At 45.8% G+C, this 21,846-nt stretch overlaps 2 protein-coding genes across 3 annotated transcripts in view; one reads left to right on the forward strand and one right to left on the reverse strand.

Moving 5' to 3' along the window:
- The window catches only part of Myo19 (myosin XIX), a 34,878-nt gene extending 32,240 nt beyond the window's left edge, over positions 1 to 2,638 (forward strand). For both annotated transcript variants that reach the window (XM_013013432.1, XM_013013433.1), the window contains 2 exons: positions 251 to 547; positions 1,876 to 2,638. In XM_013013432.1, coding sequence (XP_012868886.1) covers positions 251 to 547; positions 1,876 to 2,004 — 426 coding nt within the window. In that variant the 3' untranslated portion in view covers positions 2,005 to 2,638. The remainder of the gene's footprint in view (positions 1 to 250; positions 548 to 1,875) is intronic.
- Positions 2,018 to 12,197, reverse strand: Znhit3 (zinc finger, HIT-type containing 3). The gene is made up of 5 exons (XM_013013437.1): positions 12,067 to 12,197; positions 11,911 to 11,942; positions 6,435 to 6,515; positions 5,079 to 5,156; positions 2,018 to 3,034 (listed from the first exon to the last, which is right to left on the reverse strand). The coding sequence occupies exons 1-5, from the start codon at positions 12,150 to 12,152 to the stop codon at positions 2,853 to 2,855; spliced, it is 459 nt and encodes a 152-aa protein (XP_012868891.1). The 5' UTR covers positions 12,153 to 12,197; the 3' UTR covers positions 2,018 to 2,852.
- Positions 12,198 to 21,846: the final 9,649 nt, after the last annotated feature.

Here is a 21,846-nt window from a genome sequence, read left to right on the forward strand (position 1 = left end):
TCTTGGCACCACGTGAGCAAAAAAGAAAAAAGCCGAAATGGCGTTGTGGCTCAAGTGGTAGAGCGCTAGCCTTGAGCTGAAGAGCTGAGGGACAGCGCCCAGGCCCAGAGTTCAGGCCCCACGACCAGACCCCCCTCCCAAAAAAAGAGGTTTTAAGGCCAGACCTATGCTATACCCTATCTCAAAAGGGGGAAGAATTATGAGAGTACTAGACAAATTTAAAGCTATAAAGAGATGTTTTCTTTTTAAGACCAGAATGGCTTTCCTTGCTTCTAAAGAACTGGATGGAATAGAAGAAAAGCAAACGCCTGGCTTCGTGAGCTGCTCACCACAGCCCCCAGCACAGACCAGACTCCTGGGGGCAATAACCCGACTCTGGCCCCTGGGACTGGTACTAGCCAACTCAGGTACAGGTATGCGAGGCTTTCAGAGGAAGTTAGTGGTCTGTGCCTGCCTCCAGCTTCCCTCAAGCAGCCCCAGTAATTACAACATCCAGACCGCACAACAAGACCAAGCTGGCGTCACATCCATCCGAGCACTGCCTCAGGTATGGTATCTGATGGAATGGTGGTCACCTGATGCCATAAGTACAGTACTACCCCACCATAGTTCCAGGTTGTCCACACCTCTCTAGAGAAGGCAGGCAACAAAGCTCGGGTGCTCATGGGGGCACAAGACTAAGCTGGGTTATAGCCCCTCCCTGACTCTGCTGTGTAAGCCAGAAGCCTGCCCCACCAACAGCTGTAGGAGTAGTTTATTTCCACTGTTACAACTGGGAACTAGGGACTTAGTAGAACCTTTGCTTTAAAAAAAAACAAAAACACAAACCCGCCTGTAAGTGTTTTGGCTCTGTAGCACAGCAGCAGGCTATGGCAAGCAGGCTGTTCAGCCTATCTTCATGGGCCAGACAGGTGGGCATGAGGCAGCTCCCCTTGCAGGATGACAAGTGAAAGCAGAATGGCACTAACAACTCTGGGAACATACGCCTTTTTAAAAGCCCTACTTTGATAAAAAATGTGTGTGTATGGTGATCATTTGTGACTTCAGATGACACCAAATCTATCATCAGACTTTTCTCAAGATTTTTCCTTGATTTTTTTTTTTTCAACTGAGGAACTGACAAGTAACTAAGTCAGTCATCTAAGTCCTTTGCATTTCTATAAGTAGCTGGGGCAGGACAGACAACAGGAAGTCACTGTAGCTGAGGGAAGGTGATGGTGTTACATGTGGAGGCAGCCCCTCAGGATATGAGCTCTGTCCCTGTCCCATTCACTGGCTAATTGGTAATGGCACATCACCTCAGAGCCTCCTTGCCATACTCATCCTAGTATTGGTGTACAGTGAGTGAAAGTGACAAGGCAGAAGAAAACAATTTCTACACTAGAGGATAAGATCTCACGTGAAAGTGCATAGGCTAGGAAAAGTGTAAGTGTTCTGATCTTCTAGCGGTGAGCTGGTGTCTCATTCTGAATGGATGTGAAACTTGATACCTTACTACTACTTTGGACTGCCACTGTTTTAGAGTCAGAAAAATCACATTAACTGAGCATTTGTGCCCATAATCTTAGCTAGTCAAGAGGGTAAGATCTTCAGATCATGATTCACAGTTAGCCTAAGCTGGGAAAGTCCATGAGACTCTTAATTAGCTACAGTTACACTTACAGTTTTTTGCTAAAGTAGTAGAATGCCAGCCTTGAGCATAAAAACTAAGAGACAGAGCCCAGGCCCCAAGTTCTAGCCCTCGTACCAAAAAAGGAAGAGAGGGAGAGGGAACGTGAACTCAGTCCTAGCTAGTACCTGCCCACACCTCACATTTCTAACATAGGTTCTGAGAAGTACCCTTCATTCTTCACACCTCTCCTTTTTTCTCTCTAGGGCTCGGTAAAGTTTCACTGCAGAAAGTCTCCGCTTCAATATGCTGATACCTGCCCCGAACCTTCACCCTGTACTGTTTCAGGTTTTAATCAGATTCTGCTAGAAAGACACAAGTTGATCCATGGGTGACCTCTTCTCACCTACCTGGCTAAGTGATCTTTAATGCCTTTGTTTCTATAAGGCCTTTTCCTGCCAGCAGCCTTGCCAAAGACACTTAATTAGCATACAAGTGCCAAACAATTCTCAAGGCAATTCCAAATGCACACATACAACCAAGAGATCCAGCCTGCAAACCAGGGCTCCATGGCCAGTGTACCAGCCCACCAAGCACTGGTAGAGTGCCAGGGTAGGTACTTATCACATCAGGATTAGGTCCACAGAGACCTTCCCATTTCACTACCTTCATGGATCAAACTCAGCTGGAGACTCTCCATACTTGAGTGTTACCTGTTACTACAGCAGGGGTAGTCACCCACAAGCACTTTAAAAGAAAACAGGCAGAGTCAACCTACAATTGGCTCTAAAATCTTAGCTGAGGAAAACTTGACATTTAGTTAGGGGGGGAATATTTAATAAGTTCTTGATTTATTTAATATGATTTCAAAGAATTAGATTAGGAACCAAGTACAATGCAATATACACGAGAACCACATCTTCCATTTAGTTTAGTAACACTGATCCAGTTTTTAACTGAACCTGGATGAAAACTTGATATTTATGTGTATCCAAACTCTATAAAAAATAAAATATAAAACCAACCTTATTTTGAATATCAAACACCTTCTTCATAAAGGCTCAACACCTTGAGCATCTATGGATCTGAAGATATGAATCTGTCTCAGAGATATGTGGATGAAGGCAAAGGCTCAGGAACCCAGCAGCCAGGCTGCCTAGGGAACCCCTACCCAGCTCCAGGGAGGAGCCAACAAGTACTGGGAGTGAGGCATATGCTTGGGCAAGGAATACAGGACTTCATTTTATGAATCCTCATTCTGGGACGGCTCCACAATGCTTAAACAGCAGTCTGCAAACTCCACAAACAAAGGCTCTTGCATATAGGTTTTCATCAGCTTTGCTTTGTTGTCCCCCTGATCGAGGTTGACCATCAGGTGTCTAAGGTGTGGATTGGTCAATAAGCTTCTTAAAGTTGCAGATTCCCCTTAAAAAGAAAAAAGTCAAAGTTCAGATAGAATCCCTAGAGATGTCTAAAAGCTAATGTTTCTAATATAACAAACTATTAAGAAGTTGTATCCCCTTAACCTTTGTTTGGAACAGATAGACTTTTTCCTTAATATAGCTTAAGTAATACAGTGTAACACATTTACACAGTAAACTCAAGAGATCATGTTAAAGTATATGCACATAGGTTATATGCAAATAGAGCACTATTTTATAAGCAACTTGAATATGCTGGGGTTGGGGAGTGGATCCTGGAATCTCTTGCAGGGATTCCAAATACCACGAAGCTAACAACTCACAATCACACTGTTTCACTGAGAACTATGTAAAATCAGTATAGTAATATTTTCAAGTTAGCAACAGAATTTTTCCAAGTTTTTTGATGGTCATGCCAGGGTTTGAACTGAGCTTTGCACTTGCAAATCAGGTGCTCTTACTGTAAGTTTGAGCCATGCCTCCAGTCCTTACAAGATTTCGACTTCTTAGATCTTTTTAATTTTATGCTATTTCAGCTATTAAAAAACAAACAAGGACTGGAAAGGTGGCTCAGTGGTAGAGTGCTTGTCTTCTTGCATGCATGAGGCCCTGGGTTCGATTCCTCAGCACCACATAAGCAGAAAAGCTGGAAGTGGCGCTGTGGCTCAAGTTGTAGAGTGCTAGCTTTAAGCTGAAGAGCTGAGGGACAGTGCCCAGGCCCAAAGTTCAGGCCCCACCACTGAGCAAAAAAACAAAAAAGAACCACCTCAGCCCAAATACTCAAAATAGAACTGTTTTTGTTAAGTGTAGCTTTTGTTTCTAGATGTGCATAAAGGTTCTCTGTGATGAAGCATAGTTATACCAAGTACTCTGATGTCCAAGCTGGCCATCCAGTACGCAGGGTGAATGAACACCAATACCTGTCTGGGGCCTTTTAGTTAGTATTTTTTTCACTTCTGTATAATTACTACCAGGGGACTAAGTACAAACCATAAACTTTCAGCATGACATGGAAGAATAAAAATGAAATGAGCTTTACAACTACATTAGCTCATTTGCATGTGTGTGTGTGTATCTATATACACATATATATGTGTGTATATCAGATATATAGCTATATAGATATAAATATATATAAAAAGACTAAGGCAAGAATTAAATAAGATTGGATACTACAAAAATATGTGGATTTTTATTGGTTTGTTTTTTGTACAAGGCCTAGGGCTTGAAATTAGAGCCTGTATACTGTCCCTGAGCTTTTGTGCTCAAGGCTAGTTCTTCACACACTTGAGGCACAGCTCCCTTTTCAGTTTTTGTGGTTAATTGGAGAGAAGAGTCTCATGGACTTTTCCTGCCAGGCTGGCTTTAAACTATGATCCTCAGATCTTGGCCTCTTGAATAGCTAAGATTATAGGCGTGAGCCACCAGTGCTGGGCTACTTCTCCCCTAAAAAAAGTCAATCATGTGGTTACCAGCCTACAATTAGAGCTAGCCAGTAAATGAAGCACTGGATATAGGAAAAATATGTCTCTACCTTACAGATTTGTGTGAGAGAAGTAAATTACCATAAAATGGGGAGTAAGTATATATATTACCCATAAGTCCAAGGTACTAAGAAGCCAGAAAAATTGCCTAATTCTCAGAAGCAATAAATCAAGAATAGCTTAGCTAAGAACATTTGAATCACATCTGTAAGGTAAGTAGGATTCCAGGAAGAAGGAATGGGGGTGTTAAGGGCAGACTGGGAAGGGAGGAAACTTAAATGTTTATAAAACTGTGTGGCTAGAGATGAAGGGCACTGCATGGCACATCAAATATTTAAGACGTTTTTGAAAATCATTTGAGGAAAAAAAGGAATTGGGGCTAGATATATAGCTTTGTAGAGCATGCATGAATCCCTGGACTGGATCGTCAGCATTAGGGACAAGGAATGGCAATGACGATGCATCTCAAATGGTAGAGTACAAGCTGTGAGTAAAAAAAAACACAAGGTCCCATGTTCATGTCCCAGTACTGGTTCCAAGAAAAAAAGCACAGCATTCACTTACCTAAATTATTCAAGCTCTGTAAAGAAACTCTGTCTTCTTCCTCATCACTATTGAGAAAATCAGCTAGAGAGTCATCATCTGAAGAACACAAGGCACAAACAACTGTTCAGGATTCTGACTTTTTTGTTGTTGGTCATGGGGCTTGAACTCAGGGCCTGGTCCTGTTCCTGAGCTTGCTCAAGGCTAGTACTGTACCACTTTGAGCCACAGCTCTCTATCTCATTTTCTGGTAGTTAACTGGAGATAAGTCTCATGGACTTTTCTGTCCAGGGTGGCTCTGAACTCCAATTCTCAGATCTTAGCCTCCTGAGTAGCTAGGATTACAGACCTGAGCCACTGGTGTCTGGGTTGGACTCTTGATTTTATAGTTATGAAAGAAAAAGTAACATCTGCTCTGAAATTCACAGTCACAGTAATATTTTCTTGTACAAATGGAAGTGGCAATAATTGGTGATTGGGCTGGGGCTCTAGCTTCTAGCTAGTCAACAGGTTGAGATCTGAGGATCATGGTTCAAAGCCAGCCTGGGCAGATTAGTCCATGAGCCTCTTATGTCCAACTAACCACTAAAAAGCTTAAGTAGAGAGCTGTGGCTCCAGAAGTAGAGCACTAGCCTTGAGTAAAAAAAGTTAAGGGAGCATGCTCTAGTTCTGAATTTAAGTCTTAGTATGAGCACTAAATGCTTTATTCTAGTGTTCACACTTCCCATTTCCCTGCAGTCTTTAGGATGGAGCCTGGTATTACAGGTCTTATCATCCTTCCTCCTAGCTCCTTGGTGATGGGCCAGTGATGGGCTAGATGCTCTATAAAAACCTGACAAATCAAATCCACTGTGCTTTCAGCAAAGACAGAAAATGACTGGCACTGTCTGAACCTACCCAGGAAGTTTCCCCAAGGACAAATAAACCATCTTTAGTACCTCTTTAGTGATACCAGAGGGACTGCTTGCAAAGCCTGGCACAATGCAGGATACCAGAAGGTACTGGGGAAACTGAAAGCATAGATGCATGGGTGGAGGAATGCATGGATGGAATGGGACAGCAGCCCACTAGATCAGCCAGGCCTCAGCAGGGAAACCCAAAGTGAGGACTAAAAGGCTCCTGCCACAGGGCCCACTGCAAACCCACAGGCCATGTCCATGGCTTCCTCTCCCTCTGCCTCCTGTATGCTTCCTCTCCACACTGGAGGCTTCAAGCTGCACTCACCACCACCAAAGAAAACTCATGCCATACTCTTGAGATGGAAGCTGCCACTTACAAATAAAGCCATCCCTATCTACTTGCCCAGCCCACCTTCTTTCCTCCCTCTTATTCTCCGAAACATCCTTGAGTTTTGTGTGGTTCAAAGCAACTACCCACCTTTGTTGTCCTCAGGCTTTGTGGTTTTTACAGGAGCTGCTGATCTTTTCTCAATGGGACGAGTTTCAGGGCTGCACTGCTCTGAAATGGACACAAATCTCAGGCATGAATCCCTCCTTTCCTGCCCCTCCCCACCAAGCCAAAGGGAAGGTTATATATCAGGTAAAAATGGATGGGAAATAGGGAGAGATCAAAGGGACAGAAAAAGGAAAACCATGAGCAACAGTTACCCTGAAAGAGGGTGAGGAACTGGGACTTCGTTCCCCACCCTCCCTCTTTTGCCTAATCTCATAGACTTTTCATTATGGATTAAGTGGCACATGGACTTCACGTGGTCTTTTCAGCACATTGCAGGCTGGAGGCATAGTTCAAATGGCAGAGCACTAGCCCAGCAAGCAATCTTGGCAAGTTCAAGGTACTGAGTTCAAGCCTCAGTACTGGCAAAATAATAATAATAATAAAGTCAGGTGCCAGTGGCTCACACCACTACTTTGCTACTCAGGAGGCTGAGATCTGAGGATGGTGGAGCCAGCCTGGGCAGGAAAATCCATGAGACTCTTACCTTCAATTAACCACCAAAAAACCAGGGTTGGAACTGTGGCTCAAGTAGTAGAGCACTCATATTGAGCTGAAGAGCTGAGGGACAGTGCCCAGGCCCAGAGTTCAAGCCCCACAACTGACCAGAAAAAAAAAAAAGTAATAATAAACTCAGAGATCAGACACCACATTTGTATGCACTATGCCAACTGAAAGGGCATAGAGGGGCTTGGATCATAAGAGGAAGAAGCCAGTGCTAAAGAATGTCCCCACTAGGGCCTCAACAAGAACATGATTAAGTACTCAGATCTTTACTGGCGCATCATAGTCTCATAGTCTCACACATCACAGGATCTGAATTTTTAGCCCAAGCACCCATTGTTGATAGTACCACCATGGGACAACATCAACACTGTGATAGTCTCCCTAGGGAACACTGCTCTCTATGCCAGTGAGCCATGGGGATTTTGAACTCAGGGCCTCAGGTTCTTGCTTAGCATTTCTGATCAAGACTTATACTCTACCACTTGAGTTGCACCATCACCTCTGGCATTTTGATAGTTAATTGGAGATAAGAGTCTCAAAGACTTTTCTGCGCAGGCTGGCTTCAAACTATAATTCCCAGATTTCAGCCTTCTGAGTAGCTAGGATTATAGGTATGACCCACCAGCATACATTCAGGTGGAGTTTTCAACAAGGGATGGAATAGCTCAAATTTGCATTTTGAGAAAAATCACCCCAGCAGCAACAGAGGAACTTGATGCTAGAAGAGTTACTGAAGGAACCCCACAGGGCTGCAGGTAAGAGGAAAATTGTTCAGGACCACAGATTCCCAACTGTTTCTAACAAATCAGCTCCATTTCTTTCCTATCCTGAGCTGTAAGATTACTTCTGAAAATGCTTCAAAGAGATCTGAAAAACCAGACTAAAGGATGAAACTGAAGGCAAAAACAATCACAAGGGGGCTGGGAAGGTGGCTCAGTGGTAGAGTGCTTGCCTTGCATGCATGAGGCCCTGGGTTCAATTCCTCGGCACCACGTAAGCAAAAAGAAAAAAAGCCGGAAGTGGAGCTGTGGCTCAAGTGGTAGAGCTCTAGCCTTGAGCTAAAGAGCTGAGGGACAGTGCTCAGGCCCAGAGTTCAGGCCCCACGACCGGACCCCCCAAAAAAAAAATCACAAAGGAACTTTGAAACAGCAGTCAACGGAGAGCACATGATATAACAAATAGGAACAAGACAGATTGGAGAAAGACTCCAACCGCAGACATGACACAATTAGCTGGGAGTATCCTGTGAAAAGGGGACAATGGTCTAGTCAGGGCAGTTCCAACAAGCTGCCAGTGACTAAGTACAAAGCAATGCACCAGATACCTAGTGAGATACATAGGTCTCACTGAAACGTTACAGACATAAGCTGTTTAATTTCACTTACAAAGAGAGTTAAGTTTTCCTGTAATAAAGAAACTGGTCCAGCCAGATACCCATGGCACTCACCTGTAGCTAGCTACTCAGGAGGATGAGACCTGGAGGATCAAGGATCAAAGCCAACCTGGGCAGAAAAGTCTGCAAGTCTCCATCTCCAATTAACTAGTGAAAAGCCAGACTGGAGTCATGATTAAGTAGTAGAGCTCCAGCTGTGAGCAAGAGAACTAGGTCCCAAGTTCAAAATCCAGTACCAACCCACATACATACACACAAAGACAAGTGGAAGATACCACTTGAGCCACAGCACCACTTCTGTTTTTTTCTGCTTATATGGTGCTGAGGAATCGAACCCAGGGCCTCATGCATGCAAGGCAAGCACTCTACCACTGAGCCACTTTCCCAGCGCAAGTGGAAGATTCTATACTCCCATTTCCTGAATGGGAAGCAGGAAATGTTTTTCTATTTCGCCTATTATATCTAGCTGAAAGTTTTTTTTTAAAGACAAATGGAAAGTGTCTAGCAAATGAACAGATATGACCATTAGAAATTCTTGCAATAGCCAAGTGCTGGTGGCTCATGCCTGTAATCCTAGCTACTCAGTAGGCTAAGATCTGAGGATTGCGGTTCAAAGCCAGCGGAAACTCCATGAGACTCTGATCTCCAATAAACCACTCAGAAAACTGGAAATAGTGCTGTGGCTCAAGTGGTAGAGTGTTTGCCTTGAGCTGAAGAGTTGAGGGATAGTGCCCAGGCCCAGAGTTCAAGCCCCACAACGAAAAGAAAAGAGGAGAGGAGAGGAAAGGAAAGGAAAGAAGGAAGGAAGGAAAAGGAAGAAAGAAGGAAAGAAATTCTTGTAATATTCTGTGTGCTGAAGACCAAACCCAGTGATTCCCACATGCTAGACAAGTGCTTTACCACTGACCTACCTTCCCAGCTGGCTAATAATAAGAACAGAGGCCAGGTGCTGGTGGCTCACACCTGTAATCCTAGGACTCAGGAGACTGTGATTTGAGGAGTACAGTTTGAAGCCAGCCCCAGCATGAGACTCTTATCTCCAATGAGCCATCAGAAAACTGAAATGGAACTGTGGCTCAACGTGGTAGAATGACAGCCTTGAGCAAAAAGCTCAGGGACAGGGCCCAGGCCTTGAGTTCACGCTCCAAGACCAGTTTAAAAAAAAAGTTGTGTGTGTGTGTGTGTGTGTGCACGCGCGTGCACGCACGAAATCACTTACATATAAAGAAGCAAATGAAAAAAAAATTTTCTTTTTTGTCGGTCGTGGGGCGTGAATTCTGGGCCTGGGCACTGTCCCTCAGCTCTCCAGCTATACTCTAGCACTCTACCACTTGAGCCTCAGCCCTACTTCCGGCTTTTTTTTTTGCTTATGTGGTGCTGAGGAATCAAACTGAGGGCCTCATGCGTGCAAGGCAAGCACTCTACCACTGAGCCACCTTCCCAGCCCGCATATGAAAATTTAATTTACATATGGAAACAACCTAGATGCCCCACCACAGATGAATGGATCCAAAAATTGTGGTATCTATACACAATGGAATATTATGCAGCCATTAGAAATGACAAAATAATGGCATTTGCAAGGAAATGGATGGAGCTAGAAGGAATCATGTTGAGCGAGGTAAATCAAGAACAAAGAGACAAACGGTACATGGTCTCCCTGATAAGTGGATGTTAAATCCAAAATATTAGGTGATATGACAAAACTAACAGGACTTAAGAAACAAAGAACTCCTACTCATCTGGTTGAACCACTACCAAATATCCCCATGCTGCTGATCACATATCTGGTATATAACATATGAGCACCGTTATATATTACAGACTGTGATAGACAATTTGCTCCAGGAAAGTTAGAATGAACTTGTGACGTTAAATGAGCATCATTAGTCCACAATACTGTGAATTTCCGGAAATTATGTAATCACTTAATCACAATCAAAAAAAAAAAAAGAAAAGAAAAAAATTTAATTTACAGGCACATGTCAGACTCATCAGGCATGTCAGTTTCATAATCACACATATTAAGCAGCATTTACAGATTTTAAATGTATACACAATGTATTTCTATCTTGTACTTTTTTTGGTAGTGGTTCTGGGGTTTGAACCCAGGGCTCCAAACTAGCTAGGCAATTCCTCTACCATGTCAGTCATGTCATAGCCCTTTCTTATTTATTTTTTGTTGGTCATGGGGCTTGAATTCTGGGCTTACATGCTTCTCCCTGAGCTCTTCAGCTCAAGGCTAGTGCTCTACCACTTTGAGCCACAGTACCACTTCTGGTTTTCTGGTGGTTAATTGGAGATAAGAGTCTCACAGACTTTCCTGCCCGGGTTGACTTTGAACCCTGATCCTCAGATCCTGAGTAGCTAGGATTACAGGTGTGAGCCACTGGCACCCAGCTTATTTACTTATTTTTTTAGATAGGGTCTTGTGTTTTTGCTGTGCTCCCTCCATACCTCCCTCCCATGAAGCTGGGATAACAGGAAGAAATTCACCACACCCAACTTCTTGGAAGTTGAGATGGGGTCTCCCTAACCTCCTAAGTAACAAATTACCATTATGTGTCACAGTGCTAAACCTTAAATATCAATAACTGCACCAAATATATGTATTTTCACATCACACACAAATTACTCAACTTCTTTCTTTGTGCCAGTCCTGGGACTTAAACTCAGGGCTTGGGCACTGTGGCTAAGCTTTTAGTGCTTATGTGCCCAAGGCTAGAGCTCTACCACTTGAGCCACAGTTCCACTTCCAGTTGTTTTTCTTTTTTGTTGTTATTGTTGTTTTTGTTTTGAGTGCTTCATTGGAAATAAGAGTCTCTTGGACCTTCCTGCCCAAATCCTGCCGGCAGCCTCCTGAGCTGCGATTCAAGTGGTAGAGCGCCAGCCTTGAGAGGTAAAGCTAAGGAACAGTGCTTAGATAGGCAGAGTTCACGTCCCAGTACTGGCACAAAAAAGTTATTTATCTTACAACATTTGTGGGTCCCAGAGCTTGAACTCAGGGCCTGGGCGCTGTCCCTGAGCTAGCTCAAGGCTAGCACTCTACCACTTAAGCCACAGCGCCACTCCAGGCTTTTTCTGAGTAGTTTATTGGGGATAAGAGTCTCCAGGACTTTCTTATCCGGGCTGGCTTCGAACCGTGATCCTCAGATCTCAGCTAGGATTGCAGGCGTGAGCCACCAGCGCCCCGCATTTATCTTACCACTCAGAACAATGAAGTGAGGCAAACATTTTTTCAAGAAAATGACTGTGGCCCGTGAAAAGGGTCAACCAAGGTCTAGATTGGCTTAACGCCGCGGAGCATTTTCAGACAGTGGTCTGGGGCTGCGGGGACGAAGGCGGGCTGACCACGCAAGTCTCCCGCAGGACGGGCGGGGAAAGCCGGGAAAGGCTCCGACAGGATCCCCGAGCGACGCGGCCTGGCCGAGGCCCGCCGGCGCCCAGGACGGTGGCGGGGCGTGGGGCTGCCACGCGCGAGGAGGGGCCGCGGGGCCTTACCTTTGTGCTTCTGGAAGCAGGTCACGGAGCAGCTGCAACGACAGAGACCGCGCGGGTTGCGTGAGCGCGGGAGGCTCTGCGGGGCCCGCGCGGGCCCCCCAGCCCCGGCCTAGCCTCCCCCCCGCCACCCCGCAACCCCACGAGCTCCCCACTCACTAGGGCACGCGGCAGGCCGGGCAGCGGTACTTGGGCTTCTCCAAGCAGATCACGCAGACCGCAGTGCTACACCGCAGCGAAGCCATGCCTCCGCACCACGCGCCGGGGCCGCGCGACCCGCGGCGCGCGTCAGCGCCGGCCACGCCCACTCATTTGAGTACGAAAGCAGAACCAATCAGCGCTCGGCACTGACGGACAGGCAAAAGCAATCGAGCGACAAGGCTCAGCTTTCCAGACCTCAAAAGTAGAGCACCGATACGCTCAATGTACGTCGAGTGGCTGCCGCCCAAATGTTTCGTGGGTTTTTGTTGTTTTTGTTTTTCTGATTTTTTTGTCTCTCCGTGGAAAAATGTATGTCAACCCCTCCCCTGTTCTTACGTGGTTATGTGACTTGGAGCAAATCATTGCTACGCTTCAGGTGTGTTGCCATAGGGTTTTTTCTTTTCTTTTCTTTTTTGCAGGTCCTGGGCCTTGAACTCAGAGCCTAGGCTCTGTCCCTAAGCCTGTCTCTCTGCTCTAGGCTAGAGCTCTTCCACTTGAGCCATTTCCAGCTTTTTCTGTGTATGTGATACTGAGGAACCAAACCCAGAACTTCATGCGTGCTAGGCAAGCACTCTACCACTAATCCATATTCCCAGCCCTGCCATAGGATTTTCTGAATCTTACAATAGACACTGAATTCTCCCACTCATCCAATCCTCTTACCTTTGGAAATGAAAAGTTCAGACACAAGCCAAATCAGGTGGATCATGTGGCACACAGAACCCTGACTTGCCCTTAACTGCTTTAGCCACTTTTCCAAAAGGAAAGACTTTTTGCCGGGGCCGAGGGCGGCGGGGAGGGGGGGCCACAAAGAAAATTAGCCTTCTCCCAGATAGCTTAAGCTGGTTTTGAACCAACAATCATCCTGTCTCCACCTCTTGATTACAGTATGTGTCACTATGTCCAGGGAAAGAAATGTCTTGGAGAATGGCCACTGGCAAATTAGCTCCCAACTCTGATTCCTGCACTGCCCAGGTGCTGGAAACTTACAGAGATTAGAAAATAATGGTCAAGTGGACCCATTGCAACAATGAGACTTAGAAGTCATTATGTGGAAAACGAACTTTACAACTTTGGTGGGGGGGGTGGGGAGGAGGGTTGGGTGGGGAAGGGTGGCGATTGGGGGGGAGGATGGGATGGGAAGGGGAAACAAAGGAGGAGACTATAATGCTTGTTGAGAAATGTACTCATTGTCTTGCCCATGTAATTGTAACCCCTCTGTACAGTATTTTCACAAAAAAAAAAAAGTCAAACTGATCCGCTTAAGAACATTAAAAAAAAATAAGAAGATAATGGTCAGAGCTGGAAAGGTAGCTTAGTGGTAGAGTGCTTGCCTAGCATGCATGAAGCCCTGGGTTCGATTCCTCAGTACCACATAAACAGAAAAAGCTGAAGTAGTGCTGTGACTCAAGTAGTAGAGCAGTAGCCTTGAACACAAAGAGGCTCATGGGCAGGGCCCAGACACTAGGTTCAAGCCTCAGGACCAGCAAAAGAGGGAGGAGGAGGAGGAGGTGGAGGAGGAGGAGAAAATAATGCCCATGTACAGTGATTTACAACGTAATCCTAGCTATTCAGAGAATATACATACATTATGTGAATATGTATAGATAGATAGATTAGATAGATAGATAGATATACAAGTATGTGAATAGCAGAGAATTATCTCTTCATCTTTTGTTCACCACTGTGGTTACTATGCCTGCTTGGGCTTCTCACCATGACTTCTCACAAGACTTTCAGAATCAAGTAGTTTCTTTTTCTTTCTTTTTTTTTTTTTTTGGTCGGTCATGGGGCTTGAACACTGGGCCTGGGCGCTGTCCCTCAGCTCTTCAGCTCAAGGCGAGCGCTCTACCACTTGAGCTACAGTGCCACTTCCGGTTTTCTGGTGGTTTATTGGAGATAGGAGTCTCACAGTCTCTCCTGCCCAGGCTGGCTTTGAACCTCCATCCTCAGATCTCAGCCTCCTGAGTAGCTAGGATTACAGGCGTGAGCCACCAGCACCCGGCTCAAGTAGTTTCTAGCCAAGAAGCAAAAGCAAAATGGCCCCATTCCCCAGTGGATTCTATTGAAAACTAGTAACAAAATCAGGTACAACTCCAGAGAAGACACTGGAGGAGAGCCAAGCTAGTTCTGTAAAGAATTGCATCAGATGTCCACATATTTATGCCCTACTATGAACCAATCAAACTGAAACGTCCGTATTGCCTGGACTGACAGTTGGGCACTTTTTGCTAATCCTGGGGCTTGAATTCAGGGCTTGGGCATTGTCTCTTAGCCCCTCTGTGCTCAAGGCTAGCACTCTACCACCTGAGCCACAGCGCCACTTCCGGCTTTTTCTGTTTATGTGGTACTGAGGAATCAAACCCAGGGCTTCATACTTGTTAGGCAAGCACTCTACTACTAAGCCACATTCCCAGCCCAGGCATTTTTTAAACTGGTTTTTCTTTGGTTACTTTAAGAATGGGAACAGTAATAAATGTGTGAAACCTTACATTTGAAAAAAAGAAAAAGAAGGAAGGAAGGAAGAAAGAAAGACGAGAACTAGAGGATGGAGATTTGAGGCCAGCAGAGCAAAAAGTCGATGAAACCCTATCTCAATCTATAAACCATCAGCCATAGACAGGAGGATTCTGGTCTACAGCTTTGGGCTAAAACATCGACTTTACCTGAAAAATAACTAAAGCTAAAAAAGGTGGTTGGGAAGCATATCTCAAGTGACCAAGCACTTGTCTAGCAAGAACAAAGCAAAGCGCTTTTTTTCCAAGTACAGGAAAAGGGGGCAGTCATTTTTTTTCTTTTTTCTTTTTTTTCTTTTCTTTTCTTTTTTCTTTCTTTTTTGTCAGTCAAGGGGCTTGAACTCAGGGCCTGGGTTCTATCCCTGAGCTCTTTTGCTCAAAGCCAGCACTCTACCACCTAGAGCTACAGTGCCACCTCCTGGTTTCTGGTGATTAATTAGAAATAAGAGTTTCACAGACTTTCTTGCCTAGGCTAGCTTGAAACCATTATCCCCAGATCTCAGCCTCCTGAGTAGTTAGGAATACAGGCATGAGCCACCAGCGTCCAGTGGGGAGTTCATTCTTAGGATGGTATTGTGCTAGCATGACATTGGCCTCATCCCAGTCCCAACCTCGATGTAGCAGATTGACCAGAGAATATGTGAGTGACCTCCTACCGAAAGATGGGACCCATGAACCCAGACAGATGGGCTATGATGAGACTTGAATGCCATCAAACTTTAGGGGTAGATAATCATACATTAAGAGCCCTGGGAGTGGCCCTGCCTAACCATGGCTCCTGCCCTGCTTTTGTTTGGCCCTCCAGGCCTTAAATCATCCTCACTCCCAAGAATCTTCCCTTTAGTGTCATATGTTCTGATTCAATAAAGGTGCTTTACTAAGATATCCAGGTGTGGGAATGGATCTGCTACAATGTTCAGTGGCTGGAGTCCTCCCTCAATCTCTTTGCTGGCTTATGTGACTTAGAGGTAGTTGGTTACTCGCGCTGTTAAAATGTATGTTAGGCCTACTTTTTTGTGCTATTATAAAAGATTTATAAAACACTTTTTGTGGTTTACACTTTTTTTTAATTTTATTTATTTATTTTTTTATTGTGAAAATACCATACAGAGGGGTTACAATTACATGGGCAAGATAATGAGTACATTTCTTATCAAGCATTGTTGCCTCCTCCTTTGTTTCCCCTTCAAAACGCTTTCATATTTTATTTTTATTTTTGTCATTTGTGGGGCTTGAACTCTGGGCCTGGGTGCTGTCCCTCAACTCTTCAGCTCAAGGCAAGCACTTTACCACTTGAGCTACAGCACTACTTTCGGTTTTCTGGTAGTTTATTGGAGATAAAAGTCACATGGCCTTTCCTGCTGAGCTGGCTTTGAACCATGATCCTCAGATCTCAGCCTCCTTAGTAGCAAATATTACAGGCATGAGCCAGGGGCACCTGGAGAAAGCACTTTTATTGTGCTAGGCGCTAGTGGCTCAAAGTGGTAGAGCACTAGCCTGAGTACAAATGCTCAGGACAGAGCCCAACTCCTGAGTTTAAGCCTCAAGTAGCGCACGTGCACACACACACACACACATTTTATAATCAGAATTGCTACAAAGTGACACACACCTGTAATCTCACCTATCTAAAAAGCAGAAGATATCTTTTCCATCTCATTGTAACCCCTCTCTACAGTATTTTCACAATAAAAAAAATAAAAATGAAAAGCAGAAGAATATTGGTAATTGAAGAACAGCCCAGGAAAAATTAGCTTGGCTTTTTTTATACGCGTGTCAGTTGTCGGGCCTGAACTCTGGGCCTGGGTGCTGTCCCTCAGCTCTTCAGCTCAAGTATAGTGCTCTACCACTTGAGCCACAGCACCACTTCTGGCCTTTTCTGCTCATGTGGTGTTGAGGAATGGAACCCAGGGCCTCAGGCATGCAAGGCAAGCACTCTACCACAGAGCCTAGCCCCTAGCTTGGCTTTATTTCAAAAACAAAACACAGAAATTAAAGTGCTGTGGGTTGGAGGAGCTAGTTCAAGAGGAAGAGCACTTACCTACCCAAGGTTCAATTTCAAGTACTGCAGGAGGAAGGAGGAGGAGGGGGAGGAGGAAGACAAAGAAGGAGGAGGAAGAAGAAAAGCTGGACAGTGGTGGCTCGTGTCTATAATCCTAGCTACCCAGCTGGCTAAGATCTAAGAACTGTGGTTCGAAGTCAGCCCAGGCAGGAAACTCTGTGAGACTCTTATCGCCAATAACTACTCAAAATAGCTGGAAGTGGTGCTGTGACTCAACTGAGTAGAGCAATGGTAGAGCACTCAGTGGTAGAGCAAAAGAAGCTCAGGGACAGAATGCAAGCCCCAGGACAGGTCAAAAAAGAAAATGGAGGAGGAGAGAAAAGAAAAGGGAGGATGAGGAGGGGGAATGGGGAGGGGTGAGGAGGAAAGGAGAGGGAGAAGGAGAAGAAGAAAAACATGTGAGTTTTGGGTTCCAGAAGCTCAGCCTTGTTCTGCTTCAGTGGGAGATCCAGGAGGGAAGACGATCTCTTCCCTCTTGGGCAGCAGTAGGATGCTGTCCAGTCCATAGTGCTGAAGCTGCAGCCCCCACTGGCCACCTGGTGTTACCAACCCTCATTCTCTCCCAGGACCCACCCAGAATCCCAGACAAGTCCACCCTGACCCAATAGTCCACAACATTCCTCACATTCCTTGACAGTTTCACCAAGAACCTCACTCATCCCAGAAGGTCCAAGCTTATCTGAGAAGGCCAAGGAAGACCAGTGACTCATCCAGGACCCCAGAGGATCCTGGTGGCATGGTTGGAAATCCACTCCCTGTGCAGTACACCACAAACCTCTCCATCTGTATCCTGTGAGCTGGGGACAGGGCTGAGGCCAGGGGGAAGTCCCGCGATATTCAGAGGCTTCCCCTTGCCCACCAGACTTAACCACACTGACTTCCCTACCTGCCAGTCCACCTGGGCAGGAGCCTCCTGCCCAAAGAGAGAACATCCCTAAAATCCCTGTGTTCTGAATGTTCCTCTCTTGCATTGATGGCTGCCACACACACACACACACAGTCCAGGAAAGAAAGGGCAGGGTTTTTTTTTGTTTTGGTTTTTGGTTTTGTTTGTTTGTTTGTTTGTTTTCGTGGGGCCTGAACTCTGGGCCTGGGCGCTAGTCCCTCAGCTCTTCAGCTCAAGACTAGCACTCTACCACTTGAGCCACAGTGCCACTTCTGGCTTTTTCTGCTTATGTGATGCTGAGGAATCGAACCCAGAGCCTCAGGCATGCAAGGCAAGCGCTCTACCACTGAGCCACCTTCCCAGCCCCTTAGGGATACCCAAGAGCTTAACGTGGCAACTCTCGCCTGTAGACCCAACACGTCAATGCCACTCTTGCAGCAGTCCCTGAAAGCACCTTGCTCTCTCTGCATCCCCTCCAGACCTGTTCTAGCAGCCGCCTCCATACAAGGCGTTGACCCCAAGGCTCAGTGCAGGACCTGGAGCTGAGAGGTTGCAAAGGACATTTTCAGGGCTGTGTGGTTGGTGGTGGGTGCTGTCCAGGGCCTAGGAACATCTTGAGCCCTGGAGCCAGGTCTCATGCCCCGCTGTGGCCACCTCCAGAGGGCGCTGTGGGTCCACACTGACCCTGAGACTCCAGGATTGGAGACATCAGGATTGGAACCCTAGATTGCATCAGGAGGTTCTGCTTCTGAAAGAACAGGTCTGAGGGCTGGCCAGCACCATTGTCAGGTGTGGAGAAAGAGCACCAAGTGCCTGAGAGCAATGCCAGGACTGTATGGGCAGAGTTTCTCCTATGGGAAAGAAGCACATACAAACCAGGCATCCAGATGCTGTGGCTGTGCAGGGGCAGGTGGCTCCCGTGGTACCCCCATGGCTGTGTGCTCCTCAAAACGAACCTCGCACTCGGGAGGGTGGGGTTCCAGCTAGAAGCGGGTGACTCATATTGGCCTAATGAATAATCTAACCATATCAGGGACTAACGAGTTACTAATAGCCCTTGAACATTCCCTGGCTGCCCTAATCTCCTCCATGCATCCCACATGTGTTGCCCTTAGCAGAAACCTGGGGTTGATGGAAGTGAACTCTTCCAAATCTCAGCTCCTTTCTGAAACTCCCTCACCCCCATCTTTCTTTCCCCCAAGTGATGGAGCAGCGAGGAACAGCATTAGAAATGGCTACAATGGGCCCACTAGGGGCAATAGGAGGGGGACTTTGCATATTCTCAATGGCTGCTTTCCATTTTCAGTCTGGTGTGTACAGACAGAGTAGTTCACGTGATCAAAGGAGTGAATTTGCTGCTGGAAGCCCCAAGGTTCTCAAGGGATAAGGTGAAGTAATCCTATTCTTTGCATGTTATTTCATTCTCCAGAAACTGTATTCTGTGTGCCAGGGGCTCAGGCCTGTAATCTTTTTTTTTTTTTTTTTTTAGACAGTCCTGGAGCTTGAACTCAGGACCTGAGCACTGTCCCTGAGCTTTTTTTTTTGCCAGTCTGGGGCCTGAACTCAGGGCCTGGACTCTGTCCCTCAGCATTTCAGCTTAAGGCTAGTGCCCTACCACTTAAGCTACAGGGCTACTTCCGGCTTTTTCTGCTTATGTGGTGCTGAGGAATCGAACCCAGAGCCTCATGCATGCAAGGCAAGTGCTCTACCACTGAACCACCTTCCCAGCCCTGTCCCTGGGCTTTTTTTTTTTGATTAACCGCTTGAGCCACTTCTGTTTTTTTTCTGTTTATGGTACTGAAGAATTGAACCCAGGACTTGGTGCATGCTAGGCAAGCACTCTACCACTAAGCCACATTCCCAACCTGTCAGGCCTGTAATCTTAGCTACTTAGGAGGCTGAGATCAAAGCTGGCCAAGCAGAAAAGTCCATGAGATTCTTTTCTCCAATTAAGTGTGAGCACGCACATGTGTGTGCACACATGTGTGTGTGCACACACACACAGAAGTAGAACTATGGCTCAAGTGGTAAAATGCTAACCATGAGCCAAAAAGCTCAGAGAAAGCACCCAGGCCCTGAATTCAAGCACAAAAAGAAAAGAAAGAAAAAAGAAATTGTACCCATCCTCCAACTCTAGACAATGACCTACAGTCATTTCTAAATTATGAAGGAGATAGAGAACTGAATTCCTACCATCACAGAAGTATTGGGAGAGTACAGACAAGAGGGGTTACTTCATTACCTGATCATCTCATACCTTCTGAGCTCCCAGATCTCCCACCTTAAATGCCCTGGGACACAATCAAAAGGTGTGAGACACACTCCTACATGTGTTTGTGAGGTCCTTTCTAGAGATGATTACATCATGAGGGGCTTTGACTTAATGAATGGGTTAATTATTTGATGGATTCATACTGTGAAGCTATTATTGAGAGGCAGTAACATAGGAGCGAAAGCCTAGAAGGTCCAGAGGTGAGTATTTTGCCCTGGTCCTTCCTGTATTCTCTTTCTCTGGTACCCAGATGCTGTGAATTGCTCTGCACTGTTATTTCTCCCTACCCATGATGGACTGATACTACTGAAACTGAGGCAAAATAAATAGGTCATTCCTTTCGATTATTCTCTCAGGTATTTTGGTCAAAAACACATTGTCAAGCTGGGAGTTAGGGAAATTGTCTGGCAGATTTTATAGAGCAGAGCACAAGTTACCAGCCCAAAATGGAGCTGGAGACTTGCAGGGTGGATGGGTCAAGAGAAGCAGGACTTTGTCCTGTGCTAAGAACTGGCGGGAATGTATCAGCTCAATGTTTGGGACATGTGTTAAATTCAAATAACCAAACCAACTTGTGGGTTTTTTGTTTTTGTTTTTTGCCAGTCCTGGGGCTTGAACTCAAGGCTTGGGCACTGTCCCTGAGCTTCTTTTGCTCAAGGCTAGCACTCTACCACTTGGGCCACAGTGCAACTTCTGGCTTTTTCTGTGTATGTGGTACTGAGGAATCAAACCCAGGGCTTCATGCATGCTAGACAAGCACTCTACCACTAGGCCATATTCCCAGCCCCAACTTTTTTTTTTTCCTTTTTGTATGTTAGTCAGGTGGATGAAAGAAGAAAAAGGAGACAGAGATCTCAGCAGACCAGACCAAGATTAAATCATGACTGCAGTGGGACTCCATAGAACAGCAAGCAGGGTGGGTAGAGACAAAGAGCAGGGAGTGTATGCGGGTGTTAAGTTTTTATACATACTGAGATCCTTCTTTGGAATGTCTTTGTCCTGTCCTGCTGGGGATTTATTGTCTGAACTGTCCTGTTTGGGATTTACAATGTAAACAGTCCTGTTGGGGTGGGGGGCATTTTGGTAGGGGTATTCTCCTGATGCTGGCAGTGTCCTGCACCTTCAGATAAGGTCAGAGGTGAAGTTTTCCTGAGAACCAGGAGGGGTTCGTTGGAGAGGCTGGTCTGTGGGCCAAGGGAGCAACATGGAGTTATGAGAACAAAGCAGATTCCCACCACACAATGAATAGATAGTAATAGTCTGCGACTTAGAACAAAAAGAATTGTTTTTTTGTTAGTTCCTCCTCATGGAGCCCCACCACCATGATATTCTTGCTGTGCTCACAGATCTTTTACTTCCTGGAGGACTAAGAATCCCCAGAAATCCTAGCAGTCATCAAGCGCGCTTTGTCCATCCTCCCAGTGCGGCCTCATCGCTCAGGGTGGTTAGCACAGGGCAGGAACGCAACACTCTCCTGTCTAGATCTCAGGAGGCATTCACAGACAAAGGTGTCATAAACGTAAAAGTTCTAGAGAATAGCCAGATGCCAGTGTAATCCTATCTACCCTAGCCAAGAGCTGAGGATTGTGGTTTGAAACCAGCCCAGGCAGACAAACTTTTATCTCCAACTAAACAGCAAAAAGCCAGAAGCGGAGGCATGGCTCAAGTGGTAAAATGCCAGTTGTAAAGACAAACTGGAGTTAGAGCAGGAGGCTTTTAGTTTGGTTCAGGGAAAAGTCATGGAGCATGTATGAGGGCGGAGCAGGGCTTCCTCCTGACCAGCTGAGCTTCCCTGGTTTGGCTCATACTTTATGTTCTTGCAATATCTACCTAGAGCCCACTCCGGAGGATCCTCTGTCTCCTCTGCTTCTCCCTTCCTCCCAGCCTCAGCATTCTCCTTGTTTCCATGGGAACAGATTCAAGTGGGATGCCAATAAACAGGATGTTGATGACCTCAGTAATCTTTTTCCCACTGGTAACCCAGTTAATTTCTGGCTTGGAT

This window comes from Dipodomys ordii, unplaced genomic scaffold, assembly GCF_000151885.1.
Source record: "Dipodomys ordii isolate 6190 unplaced genomic scaffold, Dord_2.0 Scaffold19, whole genome shotgun sequence".
Classification (NCBI taxonomy): Eukaryota; Metazoa; Chordata; class Mammalia; order Rodentia; family Heteromyidae; genus Dipodomys; species Dipodomys ordii.